The sequence below is a fragment of the Chlorocebus sabaeus genome, chromosome 1 (assembly GCF_047675955.1).
Source record: "Chlorocebus sabaeus isolate Y175 chromosome 1, mChlSab1.0.hap1, whole genome shotgun sequence".
Taxonomy (NCBI): domain Eukaryota; kingdom Metazoa; phylum Chordata; class Mammalia; order Primates; family Cercopithecidae; genus Chlorocebus; species Chlorocebus sabaeus.
In genome coordinates this window covers 57,371,817-57,390,442 of record NC_132904.1, presented here as the reverse complement: position 1 = coordinate 57,390,442, position 18,626 = coordinate 57,371,817, and the positions used below count along the sequence as shown (strand labels likewise).

Here is an 18,626-nt window from a genome sequence, read left to right as displayed (position 1 = left end):
AATTAAACAAGGTCTTCACCAATTATATAAGTCTGTTTAGATGTTCAGATGCACCAGGTATTCTGTCAATTTCGTATTACTGATGAAGTCTCTCCCAAGGCTGACCTTGCAGGCTTGCTGCAGAACTGTACCCTAGCATTTCCCTTATGGCTATGACATTGTGTCCTTTTGAGTTTATGTCTTTCAGAATAAATCTCTCTCTTGTTTAAATGAGCAGTTAAATTAAATGTTTAGGTTCAGCCTGCAGTGTTTATCTGAGTTCTGTCTTATTTACATTTTCCCATAACAATGAAATTGATTTTATACTGATTTTACAGATGAGACAATTGAGGCTAAAAGAGGTTAAAAGACTCACAGCCATTATGCAGCAGAGCCCATGTTTTAATTCGTCTGTCTATAAAAGCTGTACTCTCTCTCCTTTGTCCTTTAGAAAGAAAGTAGTTATTGGTTAATATGGGATGTTGTTAGCGCTGCCATCAAATTCCTTCATATCTGTCTTTGTCCTTTTTATTTCTGGACGCTCCAAATGGCTTCTTGCTCCACTCTACCAAAGAGGTTTCTTATATCCTTTTAAGAGGCTTTCTCTTAAGCCTGGGGATAGCAAAAGGTATTTCTTAAAATAACCGTTTAAGAGCAGCTATGGCTTATGGGAAGCCTGTAAATTGTGGGGAAAAGACTCCAGTTTCTTGTGATATGGTGACACTTCTTTGTCATCTGTTCGCCACTTGGGGAAGGGAGAGGTAGGAAAGGAGTTAGGTTCTGTGGTTGTGGTGGGGTTCTTGGCTGAGGCCTCCTTCCCCAGGCCTTGCCTTCTGGCAGAAATACTGGCCCCTGTCTAGTGGCAGCTGCTGAGGAGTCAGGTCTCGGCTCTAGCCGAACTTTGTCCAAGGCCCAGAATATCCTGGAGGAACAGGGAATAGCGGTGACTTCCAGATCTGTTCCTAGTTCATTTCAGCATCCAAAGCTGTGTTAGCCTGCTCCAAACGTCAGTTACAACCCTATCCATTTTTATTGAGAGAAAAGAAGTTTAGAAATGGAATTCAGTGTGGGTGGGGTAAATTAAGGTTTACTTGCTTCAAACTCACCTTAATCAGTGGATGCTGCCTACTTAGAATTTTCTTTTGCCAAACATGAAAGGAGTTAACGTAGTATATAAATCACTGTTTGCCTCAGAACATACCAGATGATGAGGGTCAATTGTGACTCACTTTCTAAATTTTAGAACACATACAGATCTTGCTCCCTAATCAACTTCCAGGTGCCAAACTGGCCTTTGTGTGGTGCAGTTCATGTGGCTGTGGCATATCATATACCTTGCCATTCTGAAACATGGCTATTACTTCCTCACTGCTGCATTTACAGCAAAGGGGGTGTGAGATCATTTTCTCCCTCACTGGTAGCGAAGAGAAGGGTTAAGTCCTGTAATGAGCAGGAGCCCCAACCTCAGACGCTGTCCCAGATAGGAAGATGACAGCACACATATAGGTCTGTGAGTGAAGGAAGGATGAATCGTGGATAGACTGCATTTTTTCTTAAACAACATACCCTGCCTTATCTTTATGGCTAGGGATGAGACAGTGTCTCAGTATCAGAAGCCAGCCTGCTCATTAGGGTCAAATGCCAGCTATGTTAAGTGTCCAGAGAGAATGAAAAGTGCTTTGGTTCCATGTAACAACTGTCACTGTATTGTTTGTGATAAGAGCAATGTCCTTCTCTGTGTCCGCTCCTTTCTTTCCTGGGCTGGTTAGGTGCCCCTCGTACAGTCCCCATGGCACCTTGTTGATTCCTCTGTTGTCCGTGCTGTGTAAAGCCCTTGACTAGCTGCTGTAGCTCTCCTCTCATTGCTGGGGAGCATGATTTAAATTCTACATCCCAGTTCATGCCTGTAATCCCAGCACTTTGGGAGGCCAAGGCGGGTGGATCACGAGGTCAGGAGATTGAGACCATCCTGGCTAACATGGTGAAACCCTGTCTCTACTAAAAATACAAAAAAATTAGCCGGGCGTGATGGCAGGTGCCTGTAGTCCCAGCTATTTGGGAGACTGAGGCAGGAGAATTTGCTTGAACCTGGGAGGCGGAGGTTGCAGTGAGCTGAGATTGCACTGCTGTACTCTAGCCTGGGTGGCAGAGTGAGACTCCTTTTAAAAAAAAAAAAAAAAAAAAAAAATCTACTTCCCACCATCTGCTTAGCTGATATCCTGATTTTTCACATGTCACTTGGGATTTTGTCTTGGATTCTGGCTCCCTCTGTCTTCTCCCTGGCATGTTGCTTCTGGAGCTTGGTACAGTTAAGCCCCATATCCCTGATGAGCCCTGGCTCCCTAGGAGATACCATGTCCCTGTGGGAGGAACCGATGTGGAAGCCACTGAACAACACACTGCATGTCATCAGACAGCACATTTACCTCTGAGACCTGTGATACTATGATATACAAGTAGCCCCCTCTTACCCATGGTTTTGCTTTCCTGGGGTTTGGTTACCCAAGGTACCATCCAGTAAGGTATTTTGAAAGAGACAGGGCTAGGCATGGTGGCTCAAGCCTATAATCCCAGCACTTTGGGAGGCCGAGGTGGGGGGATCACTTGAGGCCAGGAGTTCGAGATCAGCCTGACCAACATGGTGAAATCCTGTCTTCTACCCAAAATACAAAAATTAGCTGGGTGTGGTGGTGCACACCTATAATCCCAGCTACTTAGGAGGATGAGGCACGAGAATTGCTTGAGCCTGGAAGGTGGAGGTTGCAGTGAGCCGAGATCGTGCCACTGCACTGTAGCCTGGGTGACAGAGTGAGACCCTGTCTCAAAAAAAACAAAAACAAAATAAAAAAACACATTCGCATAATGTTTCTACAGTGTATTATTATAATTGTTCTATTTTATTACTAATTACTGTTAATCTCTTACTGTGCCATGCCTAATTTGTAAATTACAGTTCATCATAGGTCTGTACGTACAGGAAACATTGTATTCTATATACAGGGCTTGGTACCATCCACTGTTTCAGGCTTTCACTGGGGGTCTTGGAATGTATCCCCCAAGGATAAGAGGGGACTACTATAATAAAAAATATATATAGTTGGTCTCCTTCCAGTTTCCTAGCACAGAAAAGGGGCAACTTTTGTTATTCATAATAAGCCCCTTTCAACCTTACTCAACTTTATGCTAATGAGGCGACTCCTGCAGGATGGGCTGGTTACCAGAGAAACCAACCTTGTGATCAGAGGGTTAGAACTTTCAGCTCCACTCCCCATCCTCCTGACTCCTACCTCAGGGAGGAGAGTGGGGCTGGAGCTTGAGTTCGATCCCCAAGGACTGATTGGATGAATCATGTCTATGGAATGGAACTTCTATAAGAAACCCTAAATGAAGGAAGGGGTTTGGAGAACTTCGGGGTTGGTCAACCCCTGGAAGTGCTGCTGGGTAGCAGCCCTGGAGAGGCTATGGAAGCTCCATGCATTCCCCACCCCACCCAGTCCCTTGCCCTGTGCATCTCTTCCATTTGGTTGCTTCTGTGTTATCAGAAACTACACATCGGCTCCTAGGATTCTTATGAAAGTACATTGTATGACAATGGATTTAAGCGGTTTTGTGGTCTTGTATGCATATGTGGAACTCTCTGTAATGTTTCCTTGTTCTGTATTTGAATTTTCAGGAAGAGAAAAATAGGCTGGCCAAAGGAGTCATGGCTTCTGATGCTAGTCATGCATTGTGAATAGGATACACCTTGAATCATGTTTCACTTCAGGTCAGCTCCCACGGGTCCACCCAGCTTACTGTTTGCCAAGTGCAAACTCATCGCTGGGCAGAGGGCCCGTGGGTCTTGTTTTATGGCCCTTCTGTTGCAGGGGCACATAGCCTGGGCCCTCTGGATTTGACACTCTGTCATGTTTACATCTGAAGCCACTTGATTTGTTAGGCACTGGCATCCAGTCCCCTGATGTGGTGGGTGTGATTCCCAGGCTCCTCTCATGCATTGCCCTTGTACTGCATATGTGAATTCCGTGGAAGGCTTTGACTCATCTTGAGCAGCTGAGTGCTGCTGCATAATCTCGTCAACCACTTTGGCCTTTGCCAACTACATCCTGCCTGTGCATGCTTCCCTGGCTTTCATGTGCACCACATTCTCTGCCTGGAACAGCATTCTCCTCCTCACCTTCTGAGAAAGCTTCTATCATCCTTCAAGACCCAGGGAAGTTGCACACCTGCCTCTATCAACACACCTTGCACTGTGTCATAATTATTTGTTCATACTTCCCTCTCCTCCACTAGACTGTGTGGTTCATGGGGGTCAGAGACTAGGTCTGATTTATCAGTATCCTTCTAGGCCCTAGTACAATGCTGGCTGCATGGATCTATCCATTTATTCGTAAGTATCTATCTGCTAGACAGTGGGAACCCAGGAGTAAACAAGGCAGACAGGGTCCCTCTGCCTCTGTGAGAAGGTGGCCAGTTAGCAAGGAAACAAATACATAGAACAAGATACTGTGGATTTGTTGTGCCTTGAAGGGGCTGCTTTACATGGTGCCGGGGAGGGTGGTGTGGGGAAGACCTTTCTGATACTTTGGATCTGAGACCTGAGGGATGAGAATAAATCAGCTGTACAGAGAACCAGGAAGTGAGCTCAGGGTAGGGGGATGGCAGGTGTATTGCAGAGGAGGGAAGGTCTTGGAGGACTTGGGAGCAGACAGGAGACCAGTGCTGCTGAAGCATGAGGAGCCATGAGGGGAGAAATGTGAGCATGGCCTGACCTGATCCTGAGACCTGCGTCATAGGCCACAGTAAGGAGTTTGGAATTTTCCCCTTATTGAAAGAGCAGTGGGAAGGATTTGGAGGGATTATTTCAAACTTCTAATATCCCTTATGCTGAACAGGTGACAGTCTGCAGATTGTTTCCCTCCTTCTGCTTCCCCCCTTTTCCCTGCTACCTCTTCTTTTATCCTGTCCGAAGCTAGCTCCATTCAGGCCCCAGGATTTCCACACCGTGTTCACTCTGTAGCAGCCTGGGCTGCTCATCTCACCTCGGAGCAGCTCTGTTCCTTGTTGCAGCCTTTTCTGGCTCCTGCCAGGGCCCTAAGACACACTGAAGTTCCCCGACACCCCTGAGAGCTCCCATTCTCATTCCCTCAAAGCTAACTGTGCAGTGGTTCTTGACCCCCGAGGCTGAATGCCTGCTTCTGAACCTTCCTTGGCCTTAGCACCTGTAAATCCCTGCCCTCTCCCCCTTCACAAGCATGGTTGCTTATCTTCCTTCCCCATGCCTGCCACCTCCAAACAAACCAGCCTCCTGAGTTTATCTGGTTCTCCCTCCCTGCACCTACCTATTTTTGTTTAAAGTTTCCTCTGAGCTGACAAAAATATGTCCTGATGTTATATCCTCACTTCAAACAAACAAACAAACAAACAAAAAACAGCTAACATATTGAACACTTTGTGCAAAGGAATATGCTTAGTGCTCTCTACATAATTTTAATCATGACATCTATGGATTAGATGCTGTTATCCCCATTTTACAGATGAAGAAACTGAGGCTCAGAGATCACATAGTACATAGCAGAGCTGGGTCTGAACTCAAGCTATCTGACTTTGGAGCCTGTGAATTTTAACTATTACTTCCTGGTGCAGTTAAGTGTGGTTCCTTGGTCTTGATATGCTTATCCACACCATCTCCAAAGCCACTCCTGGGTGGTGGCCATTTTCCTGTCTTCACTCTAAATGTCCCACTTCACAGGAGAAACTGGCAAAGAGCTTCAGAACCACCTGTTTCCTGTGCTGCACCATGCTTGAGTGTGGGAGCTGTGCCTCTGTTCTCCATAGCGTGTATGGCCACTAGGCACATGTGTAGATTGGCTGAATGAGCAAACAGCAACTCCTCTAGTTTACAGACATGAGCTAATTCTCTTGAGATTACAAGTGGTATTGTAAATCCCTCCCTGCTACCCAGGGAGAGGGTGGGGAACAAGAAAAATGAGAGGAGGCGGCAGGAAGAGAGTTTAAACTAAAGACCTTCCTTGAGGTAGAGTTGTCTAGAGATGGAAGCAATTGCCCAGGGGACAGGGGAGAGGCACTGAGCAGTTCCCCTTTGCTATAGCTAGGGGATACAGCATTATGGGAGGGACTGGACTGTGTATCCTTGCAGGTGTTCATCTGCCCTGAAAAGATGGGATTCTGAACCTCGAATGGTGCTGGGTAGAGTGGATCTAAGATGGTCAGTTACAGTGCTCCTGGGACAGTGCTCTCTCTACATCCTCGTGGCCTGTAGCCTTCCTAGGCAGTGCACCCTTTCCCAATTGAAGGAGTGGAAATGGCATTTGAGCCCTCTCAGCCTGGCTCACACCCACCCAAGGAAAGCACTGCAGGCCTAGGGCAAATGCAGATGTAAGACAGTTAAATGCCTGCAGGGACTGTCCCAGGCCCTGCCTTTGCACTGCATTGCCTTGTATACCCTGGCCCTGGCAGTATCCCTGTTAGGTACGCTGCTCTCCTACGCCACTTAGTGGAGTGGCATAGTAGACTCAGTGAAACAGTGGGATTGGAGCTTCTGGAACCTGGGACTCCAATTGTTACACCTGGTGAGGTGTTAACAATTGCCATCTTGCTGCCACAGGTGACTCTGGAGAGCCCTGGTGGTTTTTCATTACAGAAGTGAATGGGATTGTGTGCTAAAGGTTCATGGAAAAAGCACTCATGCCAGGAGGGGAAAGGCTGTGGAGATGCAGAAACTACATATCGGCTATTATGATTCTTATGAAAACACATTGTGTGATGATGGAATGAAAGGTTTTTGTGATCTTGTGTGTGTAACGTGGAACTCTCTGTAATTTTTCTTTTGTTCTGTATTTGAATTTTCAGTAAGAAGAGGAGGAGACCAGGCAGGCAAAAGGAGTCATGGCTTCTGATGCTAGTCATGCGCTGGAGGCTGCCCTGGAGCAAATGGACGGGATCATTGCAGGTATGCCCAGGGAACCCCAGCAACGGAGGTCTCATCCTCCACATTCCAGAAACTGCTTCTCTCCTTTTACTTTTTTTTTTTTTTTTTTTGGCATAGAGAAAAGTCCCTTGTTGTACTTATTTTTCAATAGTGTTATTGTGTATATCAACTCTCTTTTTTTCTTTGATACGAACTTATACCACTCTCTGATGTCTGGTGTGATCGTTCTGGTCTCTGCTGAGACAGTGTGGATGTACCTACCATCTACCGCCTCAGTTTGGATTCTGGCTGCGAGGCAGTTTGCGGTTCAGTGAGACTGATTCTAATGTAAAATTTTCAGGGCTTTTCATGGCTTATTACAGCTGATCTGAAACTTGAAATCTAGCAGACTTTGCCACCTAACGCAGGTGTCAGCTTCCTCAGATGGTCTCTAGTGTGTTTCAGAGATGGGAGGCAGTTTTGTTTTGATTCAATTAGTGATTCAAATGTTCTTTATACCATATTGTTTTTTATCCATATCAACTGTTTGGTTTTAATATTTGCATTAGCCAGTAGGGGACCTTTTTTTTTTTTTTTTTTAAGAAAAGATCTAGCAAAGCTGTGGTTAATTTGAAAGTACTATCCATTAGCTGTTCCAGCTGATTCCTTTCTTTACGGGAGCAACCAGAAGCCCGTATTGATTAGATCAAACCTTTTGTTGGAAATCTTTCCAGAAGGTCCCAAATCTTCTGACTTTACCTGGTACACTTCAGTAGCCTCATTGGTAGATTGGATGTGCTTCTTTGGGACTTTGCTCTTCATTGTTTGAGCTGTGGCTGGAAGAGAGCATGGAGGAAGGTATTGGGCCAAGTGTGGCTGGATCCCAGGAAGTACACAGAGTACCTGACACTGCCGCTTCTCAGGCATTTGCTTTTCCTTCCCATTGGAGGGTTTCACCTGACTTACAGAGGGCTCTTGGTGTTTGAGCCTGTGGTGGGAGAGTGTGCCTGTGTCTTGCAGCTTCTTCAGGTTATTGTTGGTACTGTGATGTATTCTAGCTATCATCTGTCTGCTTCTCAATTTCTCACTGGATAGAGAGCCCTTGGGAAGCCATGACTAATGTCCTGCTTTTCAGAGGCTCCATAAACTGGGATGTCGTGATGTTTAATACTGAGTGTCAACTTGATTGGATTGAAGGATGCAAAGTATTGATCCTGGGTGTGTCTGTGAAAGTGCTGCCAAAGGAGATTAACATTTGAGTCAGTGGGCTGGGGAAGGCAGATCCACCCTTAATCTGGGTAGGCACCATCTAATAAGCTACTAGCTAATATAAAGCAGGCAGAAAAACATGAAAAGTCTAGACTAGCTTAGCCTCCCAGCCTACATCTTTCTCCTGTGCTGGATGCTTCCTGTCCCTGAACATCAGACTTCAAGTTCTTCAGCTTTAGGACTGTGACTGGCTTCCTTGCTCCTCAATTTGCAGACGGCCTATTGTGGGACCTTGTGATTGTGTGAGTTAATACTACTTAATAAACTCCCCTTTATGTATACATATCTCTTATTAGTTCTGTCCCTCTAGAGAACCCTGGCCAATACAGATGTCATGTTCTAGATTAGGGTCTCTGATGCCTTACTGAGGAGAAAGAGTCAAGAAAGTGGATTTCCTAGCAATCATTTTAGAGATACTGACCTGCGAGTTCCTTGGGAGCTTATGTGCATTGGGATAAGAGCCACAGGATCATTGCCTGAAAATGCCTGAGGCAGTCAGCACTTCAGAGCCTTCAGCCAAAGAGCAAAGGGGAGACTGAGCGAGCCCCTGTCAGACCTCTTCCATGGTTGTCAGGGAGGGATGAAAATACTGTCTTTTCTCTATGTGTTATCTTTGCTGCTTTGTCAAAGGCCATTTGATTATATTTTTGTGATACATATTCAGGTCTATTTTTGAGCTCTCTATTCTGTTTCATGGATTTATTTGTTTATTTTTTCTTTCACCAATACCACACTGTGTTGATTACTGTAGCTTTATAGTAAGTCTTGAAGTTGGGTACTGTCAGTCCTCCAACTTTATTCTTCAATGTTATGTTGGCTACCTTTTGCCTCTTCATATGAAATTTAGAGTCAGTTTTTTTTTTTTTTTTTTTTTTTTTTTTTTAATCACAAAGTACCTTTCTGGGATTTTGATTGCGATTGCATTTAACTTAGATCGTGTTGGGAAGAACTGACACTTTCACAATATTGAATTTTTGAGCGATGAATCAGACTTCTAAAGAAAAGTAGCCTTGTATGGGGTCAGTACCTCTTTCTGCTTCCTGATTTCTCCATACAGGCATTCCTGAAATGACAGAGCCTCTGGGAAAATTCATTTTGTCTCTGAGAGACATTATGTGGCTGGATCCTTAAGGCCTTGCCTTGACCCGGGATCTGCAATTGAGAATCTGGGATGTGTGTGGAGAGAGGGCCCCTAAGTGTGGGTTGTGTGAAACCCAGGAGACCTATTCTTCTGATCTTCCAGTACAAACTGCTCTGTCCTTCCATTCCTTAGTCCTCCATCTTGGAAGGTTCCATCTAGAAGGACTCCGGGGCTTCTCTGTCTGGAGCAGGCGTGAGAGTTTTATAGAGAGAAGGCATTCTTTGCAAATTGGTTCTTTGCAGATTGGTAGGGAGGAATACCTGTAGCCAGACTACTTGTTTGAAATCCTAGCTCTACAACAAGTTACTTGCATGGTCTGTGCCTCAGTTTCCTCATATTTGAAATGAGAATAGTAATAGTACCCATCTTAGAGAGTTGCCTGTGTTAACACACGTAAGGTGCTTAGAACAGTGCCTGGCACATAGTAAGCACTATAAAATGTTAGTTCTTGATAGATTAATGAGGGACTAAAAATAATATTTATCATGTTGAATCTTTTCTGGGGACGGGGTAGCATTCTCATTTATTAAAGCTCTTATTTCACCCGTCTGAGTTTTGTGGTTTTCACTGTATACGGCTTGTGCATCCATTGCTGGATTTGCCCAGGGTCTGCAAGATTGATACATAGTCTTCTGATTGCTCTCTGTGTCTGTTCTTGCTCCTTTATAGACTCTTTTTCACAGAGCTGCAGAGTAAACCTGAAAATGTAAATTAAGTCATATCATTCCTCTCTCCAAAACTCCTCAATGGCTTCCCATCTCAGGATAAAGCTTAAAACCCTTACCATGGCCAGCAAGGTCTTGGTATGACTTGGTTTTTGCAGCCCTTTATGCATCCCTTTTATGTTCCCAGGGCTTATCTCACTTTAACCATGTTCTTGCTCTCCCCTTTCCTGGAATGCCCTCCTCCAGATCTAGGCTTATGCTGAAATGTTACCATATCAGAAGGCCTTCCCTGACTGTGTCTATCATGCATTCCCACATAACTCTGTTCTTGTATCTTGTTTATACTTCTTTATAGCACTTATTTCCTGACCTATCACATTCATATTTGCCTCTTTGTTTATTGTCTGCCTCCTGCATCAGCATGTGAGTTTCTTAAGGACAGAGGCTCTGCCACTGTATCTCCAGTGCCTTAATTGGTGGTTTTAGGCATTTTAGTTAATAAGCATTTAATATATGCTAGATGTATTTTTTTTATTTGCTTTTGTGACTAGGATCTCCTTTTCACTGGTTAGGAGGTATACATATAGGTTTCTGTATACATCCTCTATCTGACTGCATACTGAACTTCATTTATTTTCTCTATTTTCACCTTTGTTTCACTGATTCTTTTTGGAATAACAAATTATTTATTTATTTATTTATTGGAAAACTAGTAGTTTGTATGTCCCGTGAACCATCCCTGAAGTAGTAACTGGCTCGCATAGATATTTGACAGGAGCTATTTGACACATTATTCAACATTGAGGTTACTAGTGAGTATCTGGAGGGCATGTTTTCTATGCTATTCTTGATAAAAATAATGATCATTCTTTTGAATGCCTTGTTCAGGATACTTTTTCTCAAGATTGTTGAGGACACTTTTCCTCATTTTTATGATGGCATTAAAATGGCTGAGCCAAATTGGACCAAAGAGGTTAAGAATTTTTGGGGTTATTAATGTGGACTACAGAGTTGGATTGTAGGGATTTGAATCCCAGCTCAGCCATTTAGTGCTGGCTGTGGGATCTTTGGACAAATTGCTTAATTCTTCTGAGCCTCAATTTACTTATTGATAAAATAGCGGTAATAATAGTACCTGTCTCATATTATTGTGAGGGTTGAATTAATGCAAATAAGGCACCTAGAAAGTGCTGAATTGGTCCAAGTTATTTGTTTTATTGATATTAGTATTAAGTTATTTTTACCCCCCAAGATCATACTGCTGAGATTTGAATCCAGGGCCATCTGAGTCTCTTCCGGGCTCCTTTTATTCCTGGGCTGGTTTTTATGTTGATGCATGGGGCTGTCTGTAGGAGAAAAGAATTAACAGAGGGAAGGATACTTTTCTCTTCTTGATCACAATCCCTAAGCCAAAGTGGTTTTTTTCTTGTCTCTCTTACGTTATTTCTTCCAAACAAGGGTTCCTTTGCTTAAGGGTGGCACAGCTAAAGAAGTTGAAAAACTGTGGCACCACATCATGATACCATAGATCCTGCAGAAATGACATTTTTGTGTGAACATTTTAATCTTCCTCTCTTTATTTATATTCTCTGATTAATTTCAGATTGCATGATGTCAAGTAGTGGCACCACCACTGCCAAAACACAACTACTTTTCCATCAAAGTACTCAAGTACCCAAAGAATATGTTTTACCATGTATTTCAATGGAAAAAACCTTTATGGGCTTCCTGCACCTCCCAAATAGTAGCCACTTACACGAAAACAACACAGATTCCTACTAAAATGGATGTAATTTATTCAGTGATCACTAATAATCATATACTATGTAACAAGGAATTGCCTCTTATTAATTACAGTAGGCTAGGTTACTGTTTACTTTCCAAAACTCGTTCTAAAAGGAGTGCACTTTGGGCATGTGATACCAGTGTTTATGTAATTAAGCTTTTAGTGCAAAAAAATGTCCGTCTCCTCCCCCATCAACTAAAAAAGTGCAAACAATGCAGGATGATTATCACTCCTGTAAACAATCAGACCAGGAGTACTCTGAGAGGACATCCTAATGCGCAAGTGGTAATTACGCCCCTCCAGAGGCATAGTGTGATGGCCTTCATCTCAGGTGGTCAACACTTGGGAGGTGTGAGAGATAGAAATTGGTTCTTGTAAATGCAAAAAGAAATGCCTTGTAAGCAGGACTATTCAATGAAACTCCTTGTAAAGTTGAATTCTTGAAATCTGAATGGCTGAATCCCAGGTGACTAGACTATACTAGAGTGGGACTATACTAGATTTGGACCTCAGGATTTTATATCAGAAAGTTGGGAAAGGGTGGCTGTTAAAGACTCTAGGACCTGTGTCAATAATGACTTGGTTCCAATATGAAAGATCATTATTATAGTTTTCAGTAGGATGTTAACCTTTGATCTAGTCTTCCTCCTGATTAGTCCCTGTGATTCTGCTTGCAAATTACACTGTAATTGAATTACACTGTTGACAATTGAAATTGAACTATATATTGCTTAATTACTTCCCTCTGGATGGCCCAGAGCAACTGCCACAGACACTAATTTTGCATGGGGCTTAATTTGTGAACTGACAGGTTCAGTGGCTACTTTGTCAGGCCACTTTTGGCAGGGGACCAGAGAGCCACGTGGTCAGGACACAGAGGGCCACTTATTCCTCTTGGCTGTGCAGGAGGTTACTCATGCAGTTATGTACAAGCAGTACTCATTGAGGAGAAATAGTTAAGAGGAGTCTGTTTTATGACAGTTAAAGAGGTTGCCCTGTCATTTGGGGCCATTCTGCCAACTCTGATTAGCATCTGGGTTTGTAAAAAGAAAGCAACAAAAGATTGTGCAGGGGCAGAGAAAGTTCTGATCAAGACCAAGATTCTTCACATCGGCCTATGAATGAAGTCAGCTGTGGTGCTGAAGGCTGTTGAGACCATACTCTGAACAGTCCTTAACTGGTCTTATCCCGGCTTCTCTGAGGTGGAGCAGCATATAGCAGTCATCAGTAACAGACTCGCTGTTTCCCATTGCGGGTTGGGAGAGCCCTGCTAGGACTTTGTTCAGAAGAGTTGGAGTGGGGGTTTTAGGAGTGTCTAAGGGGCAGAGCTATTAAAGACTGCCCTTTATATGAAGAGGTCAAAACTGCTACTGGGGCACCCACTGTTTGACAGCCCTCATTCCATTTTTCCCTCACTGGTAGACCCCATCTCCCAGTCCTTTATGGAACTGTGCCTTGTTTTCCATTCTCTGAAAGAGTGGATAAGGCTGGAACTATGTGTTCCTTAAATATTTGCTATAGTTGTAGGTATAGGAACTGAGCTGCAAAACTGTATGGGCATCATGTATTCTTGTTTGAAGATTTTTTTTCTTGTAATGGTGTGGACGGGTTTTCTTAATTGAGTCTTGGCAAGTTAAGTTTTTCTAGAAATGTGTCCATTTTACTGAGGCTTTCCATTTGTTAGCATCAAGTTGGCCTTTATATTTTATCTAAAATACTTTGTTAGATTAGAATTATTCTTTAATGTTTGATAGAATTAACATATAAAAGCATTTGGCCTGGTGTTTTCTGTGTGGAAAAAAATTTAAACTACGATTCAATTTCTTTATAAGACGGCTGGGCGCGGTGGCTCACGCCTGTAATCCCAGCACTTTGGGAGGCCGAGGCGGGCGGATCACGAGGTCAGGAAATCGAGACCATCCTGGCTAACACAGTGAAAAATTAGACGGGCGTGATGGCAGGCACCTGTAGTCCCAGCTACTTGGGAGGCTGAGGCAGGAGAATGGCATGAACCCGGGAGGCAGAGCTTGCAGTGAGCTGAGATCGCGCCACTGCAGTCCAGCCTGGGCAACAGAGCCAGACTCCATCTCAAAAGATAAAATAAAAATAAAATAAATAATACTTGACTCTTAGAATGCTTTAATTCCCATCACTGCCTCATCTTCCACATTATTTTTGTTTAGTATTCTAGTATTTTTATTTATATTCTCCAAATTATTGTTGTTTAAATTGGCAGCGTTTTGTTTAACAATTTTAACAACCTCTCCAATCATAGTTGATTCTTTCATCCTGCTGCTTTTTTTTGCATGATATAGTTTTCTTCCTTAAAATTTGATAGTCTGTGAGTAATAGATTGTATTAGTTGTCATTTGAAAAATGTCCTTAAATGTTCCTAATCTTGAATGATAGTTTATCTTATACAGGCTTGCAGGTTGGGCGCTATCCATAGGTATTATTTTGTGGTCACAGGGATTTATTGCTAATGAGAAGCCTGGCAATCTGTATCTGTCTTCTGTCTCTGGTTGTTTTTAAACTTCCTGTTTATCTTTGGTGTTCTTCAGTTTCATTGTCTTGTTTCTTCGATGGATTTGTTTTGATGTATTATTCTTGGGACTCAGTGAGTGTCTTTAAACTGAGAGGACTCAAGTTTTCCATTCTGAAAAATTCATAGCCATTTTATTTGTTGCCTCTGCTTCATCCTCTGTATTCTTCTGGAATTCCTGAAGAATTGTGTTGGACCTTGTCATTCTTTTTTAATTCCATGCTTGCTGCTACTCTTTTATATTTTTCACTTGTGTCTCTGTATGCAGCATTCTTCAGGTCTATCTTCCTCTCCAATAATTCTCTCATCTGCTATTTAACCTGTTCATTTAATTTTTAATTTGTTTCGCTGCATTCTTTATTTTGGTTTGTATTTTTTTTTTCAAATTTTCCTATTTTTTAAAATCATGCTTTCATTTTCTTTAAGGTTTTTATTTCTTCCTTTTCTCCTTTAATTACATAAAACATATGAAATATGCTCAAATATTCCCAAATAGACAAAATATTTATTCATAATATTCATGTATTGGTTTAGTTATATGTTTAAGCACTAATTAAAAGGCTTTCAGTAATTCAAAATGATATGTTAATTTATGAACTTCTTGTCTCATTGGCACTTGGTTTTTTCTTTTTTTTTTGAGACAGAGTGTTGCTCTGTTGCCCAGGCTGGAGTACAGTGGCGTAATCTTGGCACACTGAAACCTCCACCTCCTAGGTTCAAGCAATTCTCAGCCTCCTGAGTAATTGGGATTACAGGTGCCCGCCACCATTCCTGTCACTGGCACATCTGATGAAATAATTTTATTCAAGCTTTTTATACTTATCTTTGTTTCTATCATTATAAGAGCTCTTTTTGAATAATCCTAGCATTCTAGAGCAGTTGTAGAGCATTTGGGGATGCAGATTCCTATTTGTAGGTCTGGGATGGGATCTGAGACTCTGTATTTCTAATGAACTCTCAGGTTTTGCTATTGCTACTCATGTGGACCCCACTTTTAAGTGGCAAGGTTTTAGAACACACCATCCTTACTTGGAAGTTGTTTTAAATACAACACTTTTAAAATTCACATATGATGCTGTCATCAGCTATTTCATCTCATGCCAGATAACTCCATTTACATAGTAAAAGATTAGACTTTACAAGTTTATCTTGTTTATATGTCTTAATTGTACAACATATGTATTTTGCATGAATGAAGATAAGCTAAGTTATGTTGCAGTGAGAAACTACTGAAATGTCAGTAGTTTGAAACACAAAAGTTTACTTCTTGTGCACATTGCAAGTTCTCTGAGATCTGCCAAGGGCTCTGGTCCTTATCATCTTCACTTGAACACAGGCTGATTGAGTCTCCACTATTGCCAGGAGTCAGGGAAGGTGGAAGAGATATGGGGAATTGTGTACTGGCTCTTAGACTTTCTCCCAGTGATACACATAGTTTCTGTTTATTGGCCAAAGGAAGTTATGTGACCATGAGTGACTTCAAGGGACAGAACTGTAAGCCTACTAAGAATGCAAGCAGAGGAGAACAAAATACCTGAACAACCCCAGTCACTACCACATACATACCTATGTGCTTTCAAAAGCAATCATTAAAAGGCTTTCAGCCGGGTGTGGTGGCTCACGCCTTTATCCCAGCACTTTGGGAGGCGGAGGCAGGCAGATTACAAGGTCAGGAGTTCGAGACCACCCTGGGTAATATGGCAAAACCTTGTCTCTACTAAATACAAAAAGTAGCCAGGCGTGGTGGTGCGTGCCTGTAGTCCCAGCTACTCAGGACACTGAGGCAGGAGAATCACTGGGAGGTGGAGGTTGCAGTGAGCTGAGATCGTGCCACTGCACTCCAGCCTGGGTGACAGAGAGAGACTCTGTCTCAAAACAAAGAAAAGAAAAGAAAAGGCTTTCAATGAAATCCTATAACACTTGCATTGTATGTAGTCTTATCCTCAAAAATAATTACTACATCTTCATTAAATTTTGGTTTTCTTCCTTAAAATAAAAATTCTCAGGTGACCTCTATAACCATCAAAGCTAGACTTGATTGAAGTGATCTGCTAGTGCCATGGTTTCAGCTTAAGCATCATTTTAGTGTCACCTGGAAAACCTTTTATTACCCCAGGTCACACCTCAGACCAATTAAATTAGAATCCCTGGAGGAGGGCCCAGGCATCTGTAGTTTGTAAAACTGCTTAGGTGACTTCAGTGAGCATTGAAAGTTGAAAACATTTGTGCTACTCTGAATACTTCGTTGCTCAAAATGAAATAGAATGCCCCAAAGAGAAACTTTAGGCTTGACTGTAAGTTGAATTACCCTTTTCTGAGAAATTTGGGGGATAAATCTTGCCTTATATTTAGGCATATCCAGTATTAGTGGTTTATTGTGCCTTCTAAATTGTCCTGTTAATCCCAGGTTTTAGGGTACACATTTTCTTTATTTATTGTTTTTGTTCTATTTTGATTTGTTTCCCACTATGGTTGTAATTTTTTTTACAGGGGATAATTGCGGGGAATGTGTGTAGAGTGTGGAAATGAGCCTCCTGGGAGATTTTGCATTTGCTAATGCTGGGCTTTAGGTGTTGCACTATTCTGGACCATTTTGTGTGCATGTATGTTGATTTCTGGTTTGGGGTTTCAGTAGTAAGTGCATAGTAGAAATTTGGCACTATACCAGTAGTATGCAGAGGCCTGTAGGTTTGATGTCTCACTGGGGGTGAGGGAGGGTGTATGTATGTGGTATTATAAACATGTAGGGGGCCCCTTAGCATACTGCAAGCTTCCCTGCCGTTGGGTGAAATTTTTCAGACACCTTTATGAAATAGGCAATACTTCGGAGTACTTTCTTTGTATAGGGGTCTCACTTTCAACTTAACTGCTTTCACTGGAGACACTAAAACCCCGGCCCCCAACCTCGGTTCCTCCCTATAGCTGGGTATTTTGCCCCTGGGCTACTGTAGAGTCAGCTTGAATTAATTTCACTGTTGAGTTCACTCTGTTTCTGGTACCCAAGGTTTTTACTGTCTTTCAAGCTTGGCTCCACATTTAAAAAATAAAAATAAAACAAAGGTGTTATCTTTTTCAGCTTTTCTGTTTGTTCATTGTGGGTAACGGGGACTCCTGGCAGTTGAGTCTGTCCTGTTTCCAGAAGGCTCCCCGTTAAGCAGTACATGGCTAGCTTACCAAGAAGCCTGCTCTGGGATTTTCTGAAATGATTGTTCTATGAAAATACTACCAGGTTTTCCCCGCTTTCACTAATGCAATTATGGAGAGAGGGAAAGCTAATCAATAGCACAAGGAAGAAACCTGTCTGGGTTTACTCACTTGATTTCCTGACCAAATAAAGGCCTGAATTCTTCCATATTGTCTAACATCCTGTGGGGACTTTCAGAGAACAAGAGCACCTACAGTCCCTGTGCAAACTAAATGTCAAACTTGAATGTCTCACTTACATTCAACAAATTTAAAGTTTAAAACAAATTGTTATAAAAGTAATGAAAATATTGTCAACATTTGTGTATTTTTCTGTATATATACACCGTATACATATATTTATGATTTTTTTTACTGAATAAGGCAAGTATTTCCCCATGTTATTGAGTCTTTAGATAATTGCTTTTTATATAGCTATATGAATCATATTTTTTGTTTCAGAAGTTATTTAAACATTCAGCAATTTGGGGGGATTTTTCCCCTACTTTTTGAAAATTAAGATACTGCTGAGATGATTCTTATATATTAATCTTTGACTACATGTCTGGTTATATTTCCTTAGGTTAACTTTCTAGAATTGGACTTGCTAGGTCAAAAGCCATGAATATTTTTCCTGTATCTTGCCAAATTGCTTTTCAGAAAGATTAGGCTGGTCTTTGTGTCTAGTAACAGTGTATGAGGGTACCCTTATGAATAGCATATAAGCTTGCCAACATTAACTATCATTGCATTTGCATTTTCAACAATTTACGTAGGTGAAAATTGAATATCATTTTTAAATGTTCTATTTACTAATGCAAAAACATTTTCTTTCCATATTTTTAATTTTTACTTTTGTTTTTTAATTCTAGAATTTACCCACATAAGAACCTTGTGCCTGTTTTATGTGTGAGAAGTGAATTGAGGACTTTTTTTATTGATAGATAAGGTCTCTTTTTTTTTTTTTTTTTAAATGAAGGCTGTACTGAGCTTTTGTTGTAATTGATATGAGTAGGTTTTGTTTGTTTGTTTGTTTGTTTGTTTGTTTTGAGACAGAGTTTTCTTCTTGTTGCCCAGACTGGAATGCAATGGCACCATCTCGGCTCACTGCAACCTCTGCCTCCTGGGATCAA

At 41.9% G+C, this 18,626-nt stretch overlaps 1 protein-coding gene across 2 annotated transcripts in view; it reads left to right on the top strand.

The window, feature by feature from the left end:
• PPFIBP2 (PPFIA binding protein 2) overlaps nt 1-18,626 on the top strand; it is a 142,680-nt gene that overhangs the window by 28,839 nt on the left and 95,215 nt on the right. For both annotated transcript variants that reach the window (XM_008008017.3, XM_037999769.2), the window contains exon 2: nt 6,850-6,949. In XM_008008017.3, coding sequence (XP_008006208.1) covers nt 6,886-6,949 — 64 coding nt within the window. In that variant the 5' untranslated portion in view covers nt 6,850-6,885. The remainder of the gene's footprint in view (nt 1-6,849; nt 6,950-18,626) is intronic.